This window comes from Peromyscus californicus, unplaced genomic scaffold, assembly GCF_007827085.1.
Source record: "Peromyscus californicus insignis strain IS unplaced genomic scaffold, ASM782708v3 Scaffold_7__1_contigs__length_154581171, whole genome shotgun sequence".
Lineage (NCBI taxonomy): Eukaryota > Metazoa > Chordata > Mammalia > Rodentia > Cricetidae > Peromyscus > Peromyscus californicus.
Window position 1 is genome coordinate 61,047,808 of NW_026294595.1, and position 18,667 is coordinate 61,066,474.

The window sequence follows — 18,667 nt, forward strand, 5'->3', positions numbered from 1 at the left end:
AATTTTAGCATATATTTTTAAAATATGGCTTATAGGAAAAAGTTTTATTAGTGTATATTGAGACAATGGTAGAGTGTTCTAACGTTTTATTTTAATGGAGTTTAACATTACATACAAAGTATGTAAATCCTTATCTTCCTGGTCTTATTAATTTTTTGTTGTTGTTGTTGTTGTTTTGTTGTTGGTGTTTTTCGAGACAGGGTTTATAGCTTTGTGCCTTCTCTGGAACTCACTCTAGCCCAGGCTGGCCTCGAAATCACAGAGATTCACCTGGCTCTGCCTCCTGAGGTGGTGCACGCCTTTAATCCCAGCACTCGGGAGGCAGAGTCAGGTTTTATTAATTTTTAATGTAAGCCTGATGCCAAAATATAATTTAAAGTTCCCATTACATATATAGTTTCCTTTCATGCAAGTACTCAGTTGCTTTAATTGCTTTTTAAATTGAATTGAGCAAATGTTGTGTATTCATCGTCTATGGGCCAGCAGTACCAGGACTCCATAGCCATGACATGGCCTGAAGCCATGGAAATATTAAAGGAAATTTACCTTCCTAGACTGTAATATTGCTAAGATAGACTTTTTACATGTCAAACCCCAAAGTTTACATATATATATATTGGTTTTCTGAGACAGGGTTTCTCTGTGTAGCTTTGCGCCTTTCCTGGAACTCACTCTGTAGTCCAGGCTGGCATCAAACTCACACAGATCCGCCTGCCTCTGCCTTCCAAGTGCTAGGATTAAAGACATGTGCCACCACCGCCCAGCTATATATATATTTATTTAATGACACATATATTCCATATCAGAAGCCACTCCCAACCCATGTCTCTTCCCACTAATTCTCAAAGGTAGGACCATGCTTTACTTACAGGATTTGTGGCCACTAAGGGCTGGTTATTAGCCACAGCAGTGAGGTGAATGATTGTTACAATCGAATTACAAACAAATGAAAAGAACAGATTTTTATGCAAGGTGATCCGTTGGCAACTCAGGCTCCTACAAGGCAAAAGAAATACACTGTGTTGATATCATAAAATGTTTCTACATTTTTAATTAAATGTAATTTAAATAAAGTGTACTTTCAACTGATAGAGGTTGCTCTAATTTTGAAAAAAAAATTTGTTTATCCCTAATTTTCACTTGGTAAAAATGTTAATTGAGGAAAAACCCTGATAAAAATGAGTTGCTTTAGTAGGGGTGACCATATGGAAGGATGGGGAACTTGCCTGTAAAAAACCTCTACATTAATTTCTTCTGCTTAATTCAAACACAATTAATATTTTAATTCATTCTGCAAAGGCAGAAATTGAGATTCAGGGAAGTTACATAGTCAAAAACATGTTGATAATGAACTTGAATACTTCAATTTATCTGAGACTGTCACGCAGATAAAATGCCTCTAGTTACACTACATGGTCTGCTTTGCTTACATACAAGTATATTTTGTTGGGGTGGTAATGACTATATTCATATTAATCAGTCATAGGAAATATAATTGCATTTAGACTAGCTGCATTGACGAAAATTAGAAATCATTGATGATTGTTCAGTATTGTTGATTATTTTTCTGGTTGCCACAAATACCCTCAAGATATAAAAAGAAGTTGACCTTTTATCATTTGTATAAAACAAAAGGGAACTGGCCCTGTGTCGTTCATATAGAGTAGATTTCAGAAAAGGTGTCATTACAGTTGAGTGAAGCAGCTTTTCAGATGTAATTAACAGTCAAGCTTAGATTTTTTTTTTTTTACATGACTACCTTGCCCACATTCAAGGGAAAATTCCAGCACAAATTCCCTCAGAAGCAATTGAGTGGTTTTATTTGGGGTTCCCAGTAATGATAATACAATGAAACCTACATGAAACCGACTGCTGACTGGCGAAGTTAAGCACGTGTGTAGGAATGCATGACGCATCATTTCATCGCAGAAAATAAAACCTCATACGTATTTTACTGAAACTAATCAAATAGTCTTTCTTGAGAACCATCCTACATAGTTCCAAGATTTCTACTTTGAAAATTAAAGATTTAGTATAATTTTGTCACTTCCCTTTACATTAAGAAACAGAACGTCAAAATTTGGAATTAGGATAGGTATCAATGTTTTCTGTGTTTAAAAATACAAAGTTTAGACTGTTTTCCTTCTGAGATGTATGTAGCTCTGTGATTCTATATATACCTCTACTGTTTCAAAGAATGAGGAAGTCAGTATAACCCAAACTAATGTTTACAGGTTGCCAATACATGCTGGATGCTATTAGTGAAGATTTATAAAAGAGTAATGATGAGATAACTCTTAAAATAACCATTGAGTGTAGATGAAGAAGTCATTTAACAGCAGGTGTTTGCAATCATCGGCAATCCATCAAAATACAAAGAATCGCGACTCCTTTTTTCATACTAGAGTCAGTGAACGTGACTTGATTCATAGTGCATAGTAGCATGAGAGGAAGGTTTGGATAAAGTTTGATCTACAGAGTGTTGAAGATATTCCACAGAAAAAAGAAATTTCCAAGAATTTTTAAGAGTAGCATGATTCTTGTAATTTAAAGAAATCCAACACTGAAAGATAGGCCTATTTTCAATAAAATTACACAGTAATGACAATGCAGACAATGGATGAAAAAGACAGGACTACTTAAAGATACTTGTAGCTAGAGTTTTCCTGCCTGGCCCACAGTCAGGACAAATCTCTGTCACCCACTAGTCCCACAGCAGCTCAGACCCGACCAAGTAAACACAGAGACTTATATTGGTTACAAACTGTATGGCTGTGGCAGGCTTCTTGCTAACTGTTCTTACAGCTTAAATTAATCCATTTCCATTAATCTATACCTTGCCACATGGCTCGTGGCTTATCGGCATCTTCACATGCTGCTTGTCCTGGTGGCGGCTGGCAGTGTCTCTCCCAGCCTTCTACTTCCCAACTTTATTCTCCTCCTTGTCCCGCCTATACTTCCTGCCTGACCACTGGCCAATCAGTGATTTATTTATTGACCAATCAGCAACACATTTGACATACAGATCATCCCACAGCAGATACTCTTCTTACAGTGACGATGAAGACAACAGATGAATAGGACAGGACTACTTAAAGATACTCTTCTAACGTTATATGCTGTTTATTTCCATAATGTATCTCTCCTATGACAGAAGTCATGAACAGACAACTTTCTGCTGGAGATTTCCACTGTTTCTATGGAGTGCCAAGCATTGTGTAGGGAGGAACTACTTAGTAATGCACATAGGTGCTTCTTTGGGTTTCAGAATTTAAGTAAATGAGCTATCAGCAAAAAAAATACTTCTTTTTTTGGCGGCTAGTTTGCCTTTTTCTGCTGAATACCTAATCTAAGTCATTGGATAAGACCCATACCCCCTCTTTTAAAAAAATCATAATTTTCGAAATATGATTAAAGATTAGAAAGCTTTGCTTAAAGGGCAAATTTGAAGTATTTTAAAGTAATTGGTTGAAAGCATTAAAGAAATCTATTATAAAATAGCAATACATGCCAGACCTGGTGACAGAGGCCTAAAATCTTAACTATTTGGGAGGTCAAGGCAGGAGGACAAAAAATTTAAGGCTAGCCTGGGCTACAGAGGGAGTTGCAGACCAGGTTTAAAAACTTAATAAGATTCTATTTCAACACAGAATTTAAAAAAAATCACTGTGCTAGGAAAGTATTTCAGTGGTAGAGACCCACCTAGCATGCACAGAGCCATGGGTTTAGTCTCTGGTACTGCCAACCGATTAGCTAATTAAAATTAAAACTAAAAATGGTAACACTTGAATGCAGTAGTAAATGAAAGTTGAAAGATAGGATCTGAGGAATATAATAACAACATTTATAATGATATCAGTTAATACATGGTATACATGTATGAAATTCAAAAATAAAAAATATGATGTTAAAAGATAATTGTAACTTGATATTAATGATGTGCTCATGGGAAAAGATTGGAAGAAATTAAAGTGTTAACCATAGTTAAAAATGTTTAGACTTCCCTTTGTACATGCGAACATCCTGCCCTTTCCTATACTAACCCACATGTCTGTTCCCCTCAGAAATTTCCTTTGCGTTGATTGCCCCTTCCCCAATCTGTCTTAAATGGTGAAAAGTTAGCAATGAGCAGCTGGTACATATCGTCTTCTGAAGATGTAACTGAGTATCAAGCCTCCATAACCCGAGCCACCGATCTCTGTTTTAGCAATCCTGATGTTCAGCTGAGCTGTCAAGACTGTTAGAGTAAACTAGACCACTGCCAAAGCAGTTCACTCTATGTTGTGAAAACATATCGCACTGTCTAAAACGCTGGTCTGTTGCTTTAGTTTCCTCCATGTCTGCCTCTAGGCACTGCACAGATTAAACAATGCAGACAGATGCTATCTGACATATGGATTCCATCAAGGTCTAGTGATAAAAATGTCTCAGATTTAGACAGTGATTCCTATTGTTTCCTTTGAAACACACACATTAACACATGTAAGTAGATTGGCACAGATAAAAATCAACTTGTACGTAAAATTTTTAAATCAAATTATTAAACAGATGATTTACTTAAACATGATAAAATTTTGAGATATATACATATAAAATTTGTTCTGAGGACTGCAACTCAAGGCTTTGTATGTGCTGGACAAATCCTCTTCCACAGCTAATGACTTTTTTTTTTTGGAGATGAGTTCTCCCTATGTAGGCCCAGCTGGCTTCGATATTGTCATGTAGCTCAGGGTGGCCTCAAACTCACAGATATTCACATGCCTCTGCCTCTGCCTCTGCCTCTGCCTCTGCCTCTGCCTCTGCCTCTGCCTCTGCCTCTGCCTCTGCCTCTGCCTCTGCCTCTGCCTCTGCCTCTGCCTCTGCCTCTGCCTCTGCCTCTGCCTCTGCCTCTGCCTCTGCCTCTGCCTCTGCCTCTGCCTCTGCCTCTGCCTCAAGTGCTGGAATTTATTATCTGATTGATATCACAGGGAGGCCTACTCTTTTCTGAAAGGAAATGGAGGAGCAGTGGACTGGGGGAGAGGGGAGAGAGGAGGGAGGATGGGGAGGATGTATTTTATGAGAGAAGAATAAAGAAAAAGAAAGAAAGAAAAGACATGCACCACCATGCCTGGTTAGAGATATTTTTTAATTATTAATCTGTGTGCAATATTTACCTACTCCAAATTATTACTTTACTCAAATATTAAAAGCAACTAGTTATTATCCTTGGAAATACTTTGCAAAAAAAATCTTGCTGCTTTCTTTAACTAACTACCTTTTCTATTTTAGCATAATCACAGAATAAAAAATGTGGTTAATGAGTCTGTATTGTCTCCATTTTGTATTCTTTTCTGATAATTATTTTAGAAAATCATTTCAGGATGTAATTTTTGGTAAGCAGAGTTGCACAGGCAACTGGTACAAGTATGCCAATAACACCATTCTAATATGGGCCACTGCAGCTCTCTTTTGGAACAATTTTCAACAGATGACATCAAATCAGCACACGAGGTCCTGACTGGGCTTTGGAAGCCTGAGCCCTTCCTCACAACATGCATTTGAACAAGTTTTTAACATCTCTAATTCTCAGACTCCTTAGTTATACTAGAGGGATCATTATATGATTGCCTTGAAGATTAAATATGATAAACCATGACATGTGTTTAGTACAACCTATGGGGAACACTTATAAATGTTAATTATTATCTTTAGCGTCATTAGCACATGGTTCATTTTAATTATGCAGTCAATAGTTTCCTGACACAATAGTAAGAGAGCATCAAATTCTATCTCAGTGATTTTAAACTGCTTCAATAGTGAAACAAACATGTTTTATGTGGCCCAACAAAAGAATTAAAAACCTATCACGTTTTTGTTACAATCACAGGAATTCAACAATCAGAAGATAATTTCAATATGATGAAAACTCAATTGATCAAACACCTAAATTCTTTTCCAATGGAATTCCACTCTCTCTACATGTATCTCCAAACCACTGTGTTTACTATCATGTTGACCCCAATTCTGCTGTCGAATCTTCAAAATTCTGCAGATAATGTAGTCAAGGATCTTGCCTTAATTTTCCATTTGGGTTTGCTGTGAGAAGAGAAATTTTTTAAGCTACTTTTCTCAGTATTAATGATGAGCAGCATAAAGTATAGAAGAATGGAGCACAGTGATATAACTATAGCCCTGTCTATAGAGTACCACTTCCTTATTCTGGTTCATCTAACTAAATAACTGAGTGCTCAGATCACTTCCCATTAAATCACTGGCCATGTATTTGAAAGGGCAGTTCATTCCAAATCAAACACTAGCAGAAATAATAGGCAGAAAACAATTAATACACCAAAAAGAGGGTCTATATTTTGACCATTTGTCTATTGAACTGATTTTCACTGATCAAAACATCTGATTATTTGTGACAAGAGTATAAATAATCTCTAACGACAGCTTAGATCATCTAGGCACATTAAAAGATGTGTGTTTATTTTCATAGAATGCTCAGTAAAAACCCCTGCCTGGAGGTGACCCTCTGCCGTCACGCTCTTTCCTTTCCCATCCTTGCCCTTCAGGGCTGCCTCTTCAACGCCACAGGTGAGTCAGGGCTGTGTAGGGAGCAGCCTGTTTTCATGTGGCCAGCTGAGATCTTCCTATCTGTGAACTATGTCGTACAGTGCTTTCCCTTGTCTCCTAGTGGGCAGGAAACCATGAGAAGAGAAAACAATCTTCTGAATGTTTGTGTTTCTTACACTCCAAAAACAAACAGTTTTGTTTAGAGGTAAAATTAGTAAGACAGCAGCCACCATTTACTGAGTCTTTAACATATCTCAGGTAAGCTAGAGTCATTATCTTAACAACCACTTAAGATATCATTATCTTTTAATAAAACTGAAGAAGGTTGTTCAAGGTCAGACATCTAATAGATGACCTATTGAACAGAAAAGTCTTGAGGAAGCAATGAGGGTTTGTTTACTTTATTATTCAATTAGTTACTATTTGTTGTTTATAGTTATCTGCTGGCCAGTGTTTCTAGATTCTGGTGAAACAGTTGTGAACTGCTCAGATCAAGACCCTAATAAGTTATTTTTATCACAGTGGGGAGCAAACAGACATGTGACGTCCTTCTTAATACTTGTGCTCTTTTTCAAAAAAAATTCAAAGGCTATGATCAGAGTGAAAGGCATTCTCAGGACAGATCCAGTCAAGAGAGGATAGTGGGGACATGGATTTTAAGTAGAGAAGATGCCCTGAGTTAAAGTGATGAACTTGGTGTTTTGAGGAGGAAGAAGACCAGAAAGTGACAACATAACGTAACATTGTACCTCTGCAGGTGGGGAAAATTAAGAAGAGATTAACTGGAAAATATTTTCTTTATTCTGTAGCATTGCAGTCAATTGTTATGTGTATTTTTCTGCTTTCTAATGGATACACACACACACATATATATGTATATATATACATATATATATACACACATATATGGTATATGTGTGTGTATGTAGTCTACTTTTCTAATTATTCTCATCTTCTTTAAGATCTCAGTTTTTAACATCTGACTACCCCACCAGCAAGTGTAGCAGTACAGTTCCTATTCACTCAATGTCTTTGTATTTCCTAACTACTAAAAGGATGATACAATTCTCAGGGGGGTTTATTTTGAGTTCTCATATATAGTCACATCTGTGTGTGGATTAAATGACTCTTATTATATGTTCTCTTTATACTACAGATTTTAATACATTTAAATGCTGTATAGTTTTATGCCAAACAATAGTTTACCAGTTTAGTTAAAATAATTTTGTGTCATTCTATACCATTTTAATTTAGACATATTTAAATAGCACTTTTGGTTTAATTTTTTCAAGAAACTACATAAAATATACTTATGAATAAGTTAATAGTTATAAAACATCAATAAACATTTATCTTTAACATATATATGTAGCTTCAAATTATACAATTATTTCTTAAAAGAATCCCAATTCCATAATGGGTTACTTACTTTCATTTCCATATATGGTACTCTCCTCAATCAGCCACTAACAACAGTTATCTTAGAGTAGAAATGGTTTTTACTGAGCAAATTCCATTACTTCTTGCCCTACATTGCCCTTATCCAAATCTAATACTCTAATATGGAAATGCAATTTTATTACATAATTCAGTATATATTTTTAAGATTTTTTTTCCAACTACAACTCATATTATGTAATGGAAATGGTTTTAACTCACACAGCTTTCAGTATGAGGAACACAGTTTTCAATACACTGATTATACTACAGCTCGGAGATAGACTGAGTATGATTTGACAAGCAAGACTAAGAAAAGCATATTTAGGTAAACAATATGCAGTGTTAAGCTAGCGGAAGCCTAGGATGCATACATATGACATAACATACTTTGGAACCTAAGGACATAAAACTTGAAAAAAAACAAATGGCTCACAAAAGTTTGAAAAGCAAGGATGTGGTAAGTGGGTTTTGATAAGCATGCTATTGGGCAACTCTAGATGATTGTGAATTCAACCCTTGTCAAGGTACTGACAGATCAAAAGCAAGGTTTTAAATGAGCCACTTTTAAGTGATCACTCTGGTTTTCCAGACAAGTTTATCAGACAGATTTGTAGAATAATACTCAATGTAGGATTCCTTTGATTCTTAGCTACCTTAAAGGCTAAATTGTATATAATGTCTGAAAAAAAATTATAGCTATAAGGAAAAACTATACCTGCATTAATTCAAGAGAAATATGAAGACAAATAAAATGGTGTTCATAACACCAACTGAAAACATTCAGATTTGATATGGGAACAAGGTGAGAGTTTGGGTCATTTGTCTTGAAACACATAAGTACAAAGTTTATGCATAAGCACTATGAGACTATCTCACTAAATTGAGAATGCTTGACTTAACAACCGGATCTTTTTCTTGCTGCATTTTATTCGAGACTTATGTCAATAACCTAGAAAGATAATTTCTACATGCTCGAAAATATGCAACTTGCTTTAAAAGAAGTTAGAATTAGCATCTAAAATTTCAGCAAAGAAATTTTAACAAACAAAGATGTCCTTTCAAGAAGTCAAAACAAATTGATAAAAGTAGAAAAGAAAATGAGCCATGCCTTCCCTGACAAGCCAGATAGATGCTGAACACTCCCTTTTATGTGCAAGCAGATGAAGCCTTTTATCTGAGTTGAAAGGAAGATGCACGTTTACTAAGCTTTCAGTTTTGTACAGTAATTAAAACATAATTTGTAACTAATCCCAGTAAAGTTTATTTATTTTTTATCGAAAGGGTTCTGCTTTGTTTTTCCAAGGATTATTATGAGTAAGTCATTGCCTCTGAGGGCTTGGCAAACCCAAAGTTATGGCTCTGTGTCTCCCCCACCCTTTCTGTTCTCTTTCCTTTAACCTCCTGCTCTGATTCTTTACTTTAATTGGCTCTAATATAAAACAAATCTATCTTGTGAACAGCATTTCATGTTCTCTGTTTCTAATTTAAAGCATGGATGAGTAGTAGACCGTTGTCTTCCCTTTCTAAGCAAAAAATAACAAACAGTACCCTAAATCAACATTTTGTATCGTTCTTGGTTTTTATGAGGGCAGACCAGTGACCACTGACTACCAGAGTGGGGAAAAAGAGTTTCCTGTACCAAAGACTAACTGAAGAAGACTGCAATAAGAGAGACGGGTTGAGAGGCAGAAGGAATATGTGGATGGATTTTTCACACACAGAGAGATTTTATCTGAAGCATCAGCTCCTCTAGAAATTGTTTCCAGGTTACTTGGCATGAAATTAGTAATTTCTATCATCCCTGACAGCCTATGAACATGCTTCATGCAGCATTTAAACGTAGGAATTTCTGAGGTGCTCAGACTTTCTTTGATTTATCTGCAGTCTGCCATCTTATTTTACTTGGATACTTCTACAGATCAGAATTCAGAGTCCTGATCTAATTGCTAAGAAATTGTCTCTCTTGATGGAGACAATGAAGCCTGGAAAACCTCAAGGAATTTGTTGGAGGTTAGAGATAAGATATGGACAAGTCCTGGATGGAAACTACAAAGCCTTTATGTCTTCATTCTTCAAAAGTTCATAGAGTGCTAATTTGATGCAAGATACTATTCCAAGGCCTAAGATGTGTGAAGAAACAAAATAGAAATGGTTTCTGCTCTCCTGAAGCTAATTTTGTGATGTTTTATATTATTTTGATCAGGTATTATTTATTTGTGGGGATGCTTTCTCATGTCTCAGCACAATTCTAACCATAGTTATTTTTTTCTGAAATCCTTATTCCATTCACCAAACCATTCATTCCGTATTTGCTTTCATTTACATGGACATTATGACAATTAACCTTCTAAATATGGCACATATAAAACTAAAAGTTTTGCTATTTAACTTTTGTTCTAAGGACCTTATAGTATACTTACTGGGACTAAGTAGCTAGACTGAGAACTTTTAATGGAATTTTAATGAAAAGTGATAGCAACATCCACAACTGGGAACATTTGGTTGTAATAAGATACTACCCACCATTGCATCTCAGTGATAAAACTGATATTATAACAGCCCTAAGCACAAAACAGTCATGTAGGTGGTAATGTCATCTGCATGACAAGCATGTGAAAGAGCATCAGAGAAACAAGAGAAATTGCTCCATGCTCTGATACATCTGTCCTGTAATAATGTCTACACATTAGAAAGGGTATTCAAAATGCCATATGAGTTCTGACTTGAGCATTTGCTGTATTTCACTTAAGGCCTGTATAATAACAAAGGAAATGGTTCGTAGTTTTGTTTCTTTCTGTTCAAACTATCTGTAATTCAAGAATATCCAAGTCAAATAAAATAAGTCAAGCAGAAAGATTATAAATTGAGAAGGACTTCGGAAAGTTAGTTCTTTACTGGGAAATAAAGAAAGTTAAGAGTTAGCCTAAATAATATCTTTATGGCTTCTAGTCTACAATTTCTACCTGCTGGAATTCTGTTCATCAAAACAAAAACTTTTCAATGACACTATCATACCACAAATCTCTGATTCATGAGTCAGATGAATCTTTCTTTCTTCCCGCATGTTCCTATAGTTCTTTATAGCTGTACATTAACACATTTAAAAACTGTTTGACTATTAATACGGGGATAATGCTGGGTAACTACACAAATGGAGTTAGCCTATGTTCCTCAGTGAATTGGTATCTCACCGTTTTCTGAGCAGTTCATAAATGCTAGATACTGTGTGAGTCGATGATGTGTAAAAGCTTCCTTCAAGATGGAAACATTCCATCTTAAGGGAAGCTCCTCAAGAAGAAAGGTAAGCAGCTCAAAATGGCCTCAGGAAGTCCCTGAGGACCTTATTCACTAGACTCCCTCCATGACTGAGTAAGCAATGAAAGTTGAGAGCTTCTCTCAGAAAAATTGAAACCAAACTTCAGAGAAGACAAGCAGCAAAGAAGACTCTGAGGGCAGACCAGCTGCCTGGAAAAGGCAGAAACCAGCCAAATACCCGGAAGAAGTTTAGACCAAATGAGGCACCTGGAAAAGTGTTACCACACAACAGTCCATTTAAAACATGGTGGCTCACTTTAGACAAAGAAAACATCGAGCTTACTTAAAACCAAAATTAGGCAAAGCACACACTATTAATAAGTGTTGATATAGAGATTAAAATATAGCCCATGCTTTTAAACACTGTCTTGCGCCAGGCGGTGGTGGCGCACACCTTTAATCCCAGCACTCAGGAGGCAAGAGACAGGTGGATCTCTGTGAGTTCGAGGTCAGCCTGGTCTACAGAGCGAGATCCAGGAAAGGTGAAAAGCTACACAGAGAAACCCTGTCTTGAAAAAAAACAAAACAAAACAAAACAAAACACTGTCTTGCCCCATTTGTTAAAATTGTGTCCAGATTCAAATGTGTGCCTGTCATACTAACACAATTAAAAGATGCTTGATGCTTTCTTTTATAACGTTCAGTATAGTAAACAGCTTATTGTAATTTTAGTATAAACATTAGGTACAAGCAAGGTAATTATTTGCAGTCCTTTAATATTTTTTGTAGCGGCCAAGAACCAAATTTCTTAAATTGATGAGTAACTCATTAAATTTAAGAAGGTTTCAATTGTGTGGCACTATATAATTACTTTTAAGAGCACAAATGTTAGCAAACAACAAACACTTGTATTTTTTATATATGGACATTTAATTTCTTTTTCCTAGAATTTTTTTTAGCTAAGCCACATAATTTCTTTTTGTCTGTGACCGTTTCCTCTGTGTGGTCCTGGCAGTTGTGGAACTCTCTCTGTAGACCAAGCTGGCCTCAAACTCAGAGATCCTACCTCTGCCTCCCAGGTACTGGATAAGAGGCGTGTGCCACCACCACTGGTTTCTTCTCCTTTCTTATTATTCCAACTCTATTCCTAATTATTTGGACTCAGGGGGTTATATTTCTAACACTGTATATTTTAATCTTTTATGACTTAATATAATGGACATGAGGACAGTATTTGGGACAGTATGAAATTTCTGGCCTTTTGAAATGAGGTTTGTATCTGTCTATTGTTTCTTTGAAACTAATGTATTTCAGAGAAATATGAGTTCATCTTTGAAAAGGTGGTTTCCATAGATAAATAGTTTGGAGGTTTTTAAGTCTTCACCTTTAAATATTAGTTGAATGGCTTTTGTTTTTAGAATAAAACATATATAAATAGAGACATCATCAAAACCCTAAGCCAGAAATTCATATCAATGATAGTTTGCCAACATAAATTTCTTTTGTATGCAAAATACTTTCACAAGTACCAGTTTCTTTGATGTTATATATTTTAACTTAAAGATAACTCATTCTAATTCAAATTACTTCTCCATTCAAAGATTCTTAAGCTTTGAAAGAACATTATAAGTCTTCAGGCCCAGCTATAAACCCAAAAACAGGAAAAAACGACTATATAATAGTCTTTTGTGTGTATGAATGGGTTTAGCGTGTCATACGTGTGTGGGAACATGCACAAGTATAAGTGTGTATGCGTGTGGAGGCCACTGGTTGACACCAGACATCTTCTTTAATCACTCTCTCAATTACTTTTAAAACAGTATGTCCTATTGAACCTGGAGCTTGCCAATTTGGCTAGAATTCTGGCCAGCAGGATTAAAGGGTCCTTTCCCTACCTCCCCAGCATTGGAATTACAGACACCAGTTTCCTACTCCCAGCTCTTTACATGGATGCTGAAGATCCAAACTCAAGTCCTTGTGCTTATGTAGAGAGCACTTTACTGTCTGAGCCATTTCTCTGACCAACCATGTCAACATTCTTGATTGATTATAGTGTATGATTTCTCCTTGAAAACTTTGAGTGACAATGAGGTCTATTGATAACTAGATGTTCACTACATTTTGTTTAGCTATTAAGAGGTTTTTAATTAAGCCATATATTTTCTCCTTTTTGTTACTGTACAAACTCTATTCCTAATTATAGTTATTTGCACTCATGATGTTTTATGCTTCTATCACTGTGCATCTTAATCCTTTATGACTTAACATTCTTTGTCCTTTTATGATATAATCAAAATAGATATTGTTTGCTTTAATTTCTCAGCCTCCTTGATAACCCATTTATTATGAAAGTGTTTTCTCCTTTGAGAACTGAATGAATGAGCGGTCTGATTAGAGATTCAGACTGATGCTATACTTTCCCTGGTCCAGTTTGGCTTCTGTATTGTTTGCCTTGGCAGCCCCAGTTACCTCATATGCCCAGTGAGCCTTTATTTTATTAACTCTTAGATTTTTTTTCACATGGGGAAGGAGTATTAATTTTCCTTTTTACTTGGTGGGTATTTTACTGATATCTTTGCTAAATCAGAATTGCATGAAGGCACATGACGTAGAATTCCAGGAGACCATTGTTTTCTTTCTTACTACTGGTTTTGGAATGCAATGTAATTGCTATTAACTTTATCGCCTTCAGAAATTTAATGTCCTGGGATGTTTTGGCTTGTTACATGAAAAACAGAGACAGTTTAACCTGAAGAGTCTCAGCTGGAATGGTTTTTAATTTAAAGAGATTATTATCTCTCAAATGCTTTCAAAATTTTACACCATGTCCACTGTAATTAGTTACAGTTTCAGTAAGGAATTCAGGAAGAGTCCGCTAAGGAAATAATCAAGTTATGAAACATTTAATCAAGTTAGGAGGTGGAGAAGATGATAGGCAAGACTCATTGATAGTTTTGTGTTTATATAAAGTACAGTAAAAAGCAATCTAATATTTTTAAGCAGAGAATGACAAGTGAGGTCTGTATTTGATATAATTGTTTTAAGATTATCTATAGGTGAATAAAGGGAGCTGATTTAAAAAGCTGCTAACTAGCAGCTGGGTGTGATGGAACACAGCTTTAATGCCAGCATTTGGGAGGTAGAGGTAGGCAGATCTCTGAGTTTGAAACTAGCCTAGTCTACATTCAAGTCAGCAATGGCTACACAGTGAGTCCCTGCTGAAAAAGAGATGATGCAAACTGGATTAAGTGAGACAGTTGATTAGCTTGAACTGTTTGGGAGGCATCCAGGCAGTGGGACCAGGACCTGTCCTCAGTGCATGAGCTGGCTGTTTGGAACCTGGGGCTTATGCAGGGACACTTAGCTCAGCCTGAGAGGAGGGAACTGGACCTGCCTGAACTGAATCTACCAGGTTGAAATAAATCCCCAGGGGAGGCTTTGCCCTGGAGGAGATGGGAATGGGGGGTGGGCTAGGGGGAAGGAGGGACCAGCGGGAGGGGGGAGGACAAGGGAATCCGTGGCTGATATGTAAAATTAAATTAAACTATAAAATAAAATTTTTTTAAAAAAGAAGGAATAAAAAGAGAATGGACTCTCAAATTACTGCTGAATTTCTGATGAATGTAACTGAGTTTCTGGAGATAGTGTCAGTCAAGATCACTCTGTAAGAAACCGGTCTTAAGTTTGTAAGTGTTGGATGTTATGAACGTGATCTAAAAATGTTGCTTTTAGGAGACTTTTGGATTGATATAGTTCATGAAACACAAAAACATATATCTTTGACCAAGAAATGTCAAGACTTTAAAAAAGATAAAATATTTGCATAATAAAACTAAAAATTTACTGTAAAAATGGGCTAGAGAGTTAGATCAGTGGTGAAGAACATTGGCTAGTCTTGCAGAGGACCCAGGTTAAATTCCCAGACCCACATACTGGTTCATAAGTGTCTGTAACTCCAATTTGTGGGGATCCAATGCCTCTTCTGAACCCTACGCATACCAGACATGCCCATCGTACACAGCACCCATATATACATGAAAAGTTCAGCCACTACGGAAATGAGTGTGGTGGTTCCTCAGGAAGATGGGAATCTATCTACCTCAAGATCCAGTTACACCACTGTAGGACATATACCCAAAGGATGCTTCATCTTCCTACAGAGACACTTGCTCAACCATGTTCATTGCAGCTGAATTGGTAATAGCCAGAAATTGGAAACAGCCTAGTTGTCTCTCAACAGAATAGCTAAAGAAAATGTGGTACATTTACACAATGGAGTATTACTCAGTCATTGAAAAAAAAATGAAATCATAAAATTTGCAGGTAAAAGGTAAAAGGATGGAACTAGAAAAAAGTCATCCTGAGTGAAGTACCCTGGACTCAGAAAGACAAATATGGTATGTATTCACTTATAGGTGGATATTAGCTGTTAAGTCAATGATAACCAAGCGACAATTCATAGAATCACAGAGAGTGGGTATAGAGCAAGGGACTTGTGGGAAGATAAATCTCATTAGAAAAGGAAAATAAAATAGACAGTCATGGCCAAATGGGGCGGGGAGGGCTGGAATGGGAGGATCAAGTGGGGAGGATGGAAGAGGGGGAAGAAGAAGGGAATATGGGGAGAGATAGTTAAAAATTAAGGGTCATTTGAGGGCTAGTAAGGACACTTAATAGAGTAGAAATTTCCCAAAATATATACATACATGAAGGCAATCCAAATCAAATTGCCAAAGAATCAGGGAGACAGCCCTATCTAGCCATCTCTTGACAACAAATTAAGCTTCCAGTGACAGGATTCAGCTCCATCAAATTGAGTTGTTGGCCAAAGGAGTCCCATGGGAACCAGAAACAACCCAGATTGTTGCCAAGACTATGGATTGCTCTCCACAAACTGACAGAAAGGCCCATTGCTGAAGACAACACTTAAACAACTCACTGAACATAGACAAGTCAAGCTAGTGACTACATAGAGCCTTCATCCCTATGTTCCTGCATCTTTGGTCCAGGAAAGCACTCTGCATGCTACCAAAAGAGAAATGCAAACATCAACACATCCGTATGATCCACAGTGGTATTCCTGCCTGTACATACAATATGCTAGGTCAGTGACAGCACAAAAATTCTGGGAGTAACCAACCAATGTCTGATTTGACTTAAGGCCCACCCCATGAGATGGAACCCATACCTGACACTGCGAGCCTAAGACCAGATAGCCCAGAGACCTAGGGCAAAATCAATACTACTATTCTAAAAAAAAAAATAAAATAAAATGACTCCTAATGACACTCTGTTATACTCATAGATCATTGCCTTGCTCAGCCATCATCAGAGAAGCTTCTGCCTGCAGCAGATGGGAATAAATATAGAGACCCATAGCCAGACATTATGCAGAGAATGAGAGACCTTAGAACAGTCAGCCCTAAATGGGATAGCTTCGTTAAATCCCTCCCCTCAGGGCTCAGGAAACCCTAGGGATGGGGAGGTAGAAAGAATGTAAGAGTCAGAGGGGATGGAGGACACCAAGAAAACAAGACCGGCCCTCTAAAACCAACATGATCAAAGCATATGTTTTATTTTTATATGCCTAATAATTTTATAAAATTAGGATTGAGATATTTAATTAATAACTTGCCTATTTCATGAAACTAAAATAAAATAACATCATAATTTACTTTAAATATTAAACTTAATATTGTTTATACACAATAATATACAAATATACAAAAAATATACATATAGCTTATATATTTTTCAGCACATGAGTTCAATATACACATAACCTGAATTTACCACAGTTTTCAAATTTAAAAAAAATTAAATATACTTACTTGAAATAAAAAAATATGATGAGAGATATGAGCAGGGATGCAATAGATAATCCATGTCCAATTATAGTTAGGTAGAATAAATTCAGTGCAGTCTATAATTGTGTGATAAAAAAATAGAATGAATGTATCTAAAATCTATTTGTGTATTAGCTGAGATACAAATTAATAGATTTTATTTTTTTTAAATGTTGATAGATTTATAATCACTTGCTTGAAACCCAATAAATCATTGAAAACATGTTAATGAAGTACATCAAATACTTATGAGTCATGTATCCTTTTTAAGAAATCATAAGTCACATATTAAATCTTTGAAGTAATGCATTTACTGATCTATTTTATACTATAATAAAATCAGCAATTTTTTATTTAAAATCACTTGATACCCAGGATTTGGTTTGTTCAGAATTAAACGCCTAATAAGGCTTTCTTTACCTATTGAGTTTTTCTATTTCTTTTCACGAATCTGAGGCTCAGAGACAGATCTTAACATGGAAAGTTTAAAAATCCTTTGATCTATAGAAATGTGTTTTAACATTTTCTTCTTAGTTTTCATTTTCTTTCTTTTTCTATTTGCTTTTAACATTTATAGAGGGTGGGTTGGTTGGTTGGTTGGTTAGTTAATTGGTTGGCTGGTTCAGTTGGTTGGGTTGTGTTTTGGTTTTGGTTTGGGATTTGGTTTTAGTCTATAACTTAAACACCTCTGAGTAGGCAGAGCGTACATGATACATAAAACCAGTGGTACCGTGCAGTTATTGAGTCATTGCACTCTACTGGTCTTCTGAAAGCCACTGGAAGAAAGTACACTTATCCTGTTTAGCACATGAGGGATTTCTTGTCCATGGCCATGGGGCAGATAAAGTGCCAAAACAGGAAACACATATCAGTGTTCATACACACACAAACTGAAAATACATAAAAGTATTTCACTCAAGCTTTACTCTGTGAGTACTGTTCTTCACTGTGGCTTTAATTCTAAGTTTCAAAGCAGGAACGAGACTGAAAGTGTCCTCTACAGCCAGTTAGGATGAGCACCTTCTACTGAGGAGGAGGTGAAGGTTTAAAACCCACTGAGCTTATCCCATTTGCCTACCCACAGTTTTTGAGGTAATTCTAGAATTCCACTAGAAATTAAAGCTTTCCCTTATGTTACACTTTTAAGTTATATTTTCTTTGGAAAATCTGAAACCCCTATACTGAGGCACTGACGTGTAAGTACACTGTTATCTAACAGGATTACTTCCCCAGTGCAAGGACAGAATTACTAGCAGCTTTTCCACAGATTTTTTTTTCATTGTTCTTCTCAAATGATATTAGGAAATGGTTTTAGTGTGGAATGGAACATTGACTACTTTTCCCCAGTAATATTTGAACTGTTTTTAAAAATGCAAACCGAATTTCAACTCTCAATTGTCACATACCTTCACTTTTTCATGTGTGCTGTTATTACACAGAGTGTAATTTGTCCATGTTCTGTTACTATCCGGATGTCTAAACCAGTTTCCATCTTGGTCACAGATCTTTGTAACCTTTTCTTTAATATTTTAAAAAGGGAAAAAAGTTAAGAGAGTTTAAAAAAACTACAG

At 36.2% G+C, this 18,667-nt stretch overlaps 1 protein-coding gene across 4 annotated transcripts in view; it reads right to left on the minus strand.

Moving 5' to 3' along the window:
* Calcrl (calcitonin receptor like receptor) overlaps positions 1-18,667 on the minus strand; it is a 100,829-nt gene that overhangs the window by 25,237 nt on the left and 56,925 nt on the right. For all 4 annotated transcript variants that reach the window (XM_052724951.1, XM_052724948.1, XM_052724949.1 and 1 more), the window contains 3 exons: positions 18,503-18,615; positions 17,082-17,173; positions 870-996 (listed from right to left, as the gene is read on the minus strand). In XM_052724951.1, coding sequence (XP_052580911.1) covers positions 870-996; positions 17,082-17,173; positions 18,503-18,615 — 332 coding nt within the window. The remainder of the gene's footprint in view (positions 1-869; positions 997-17,081; positions 17,174-18,502; positions 18,616-18,667) is intronic.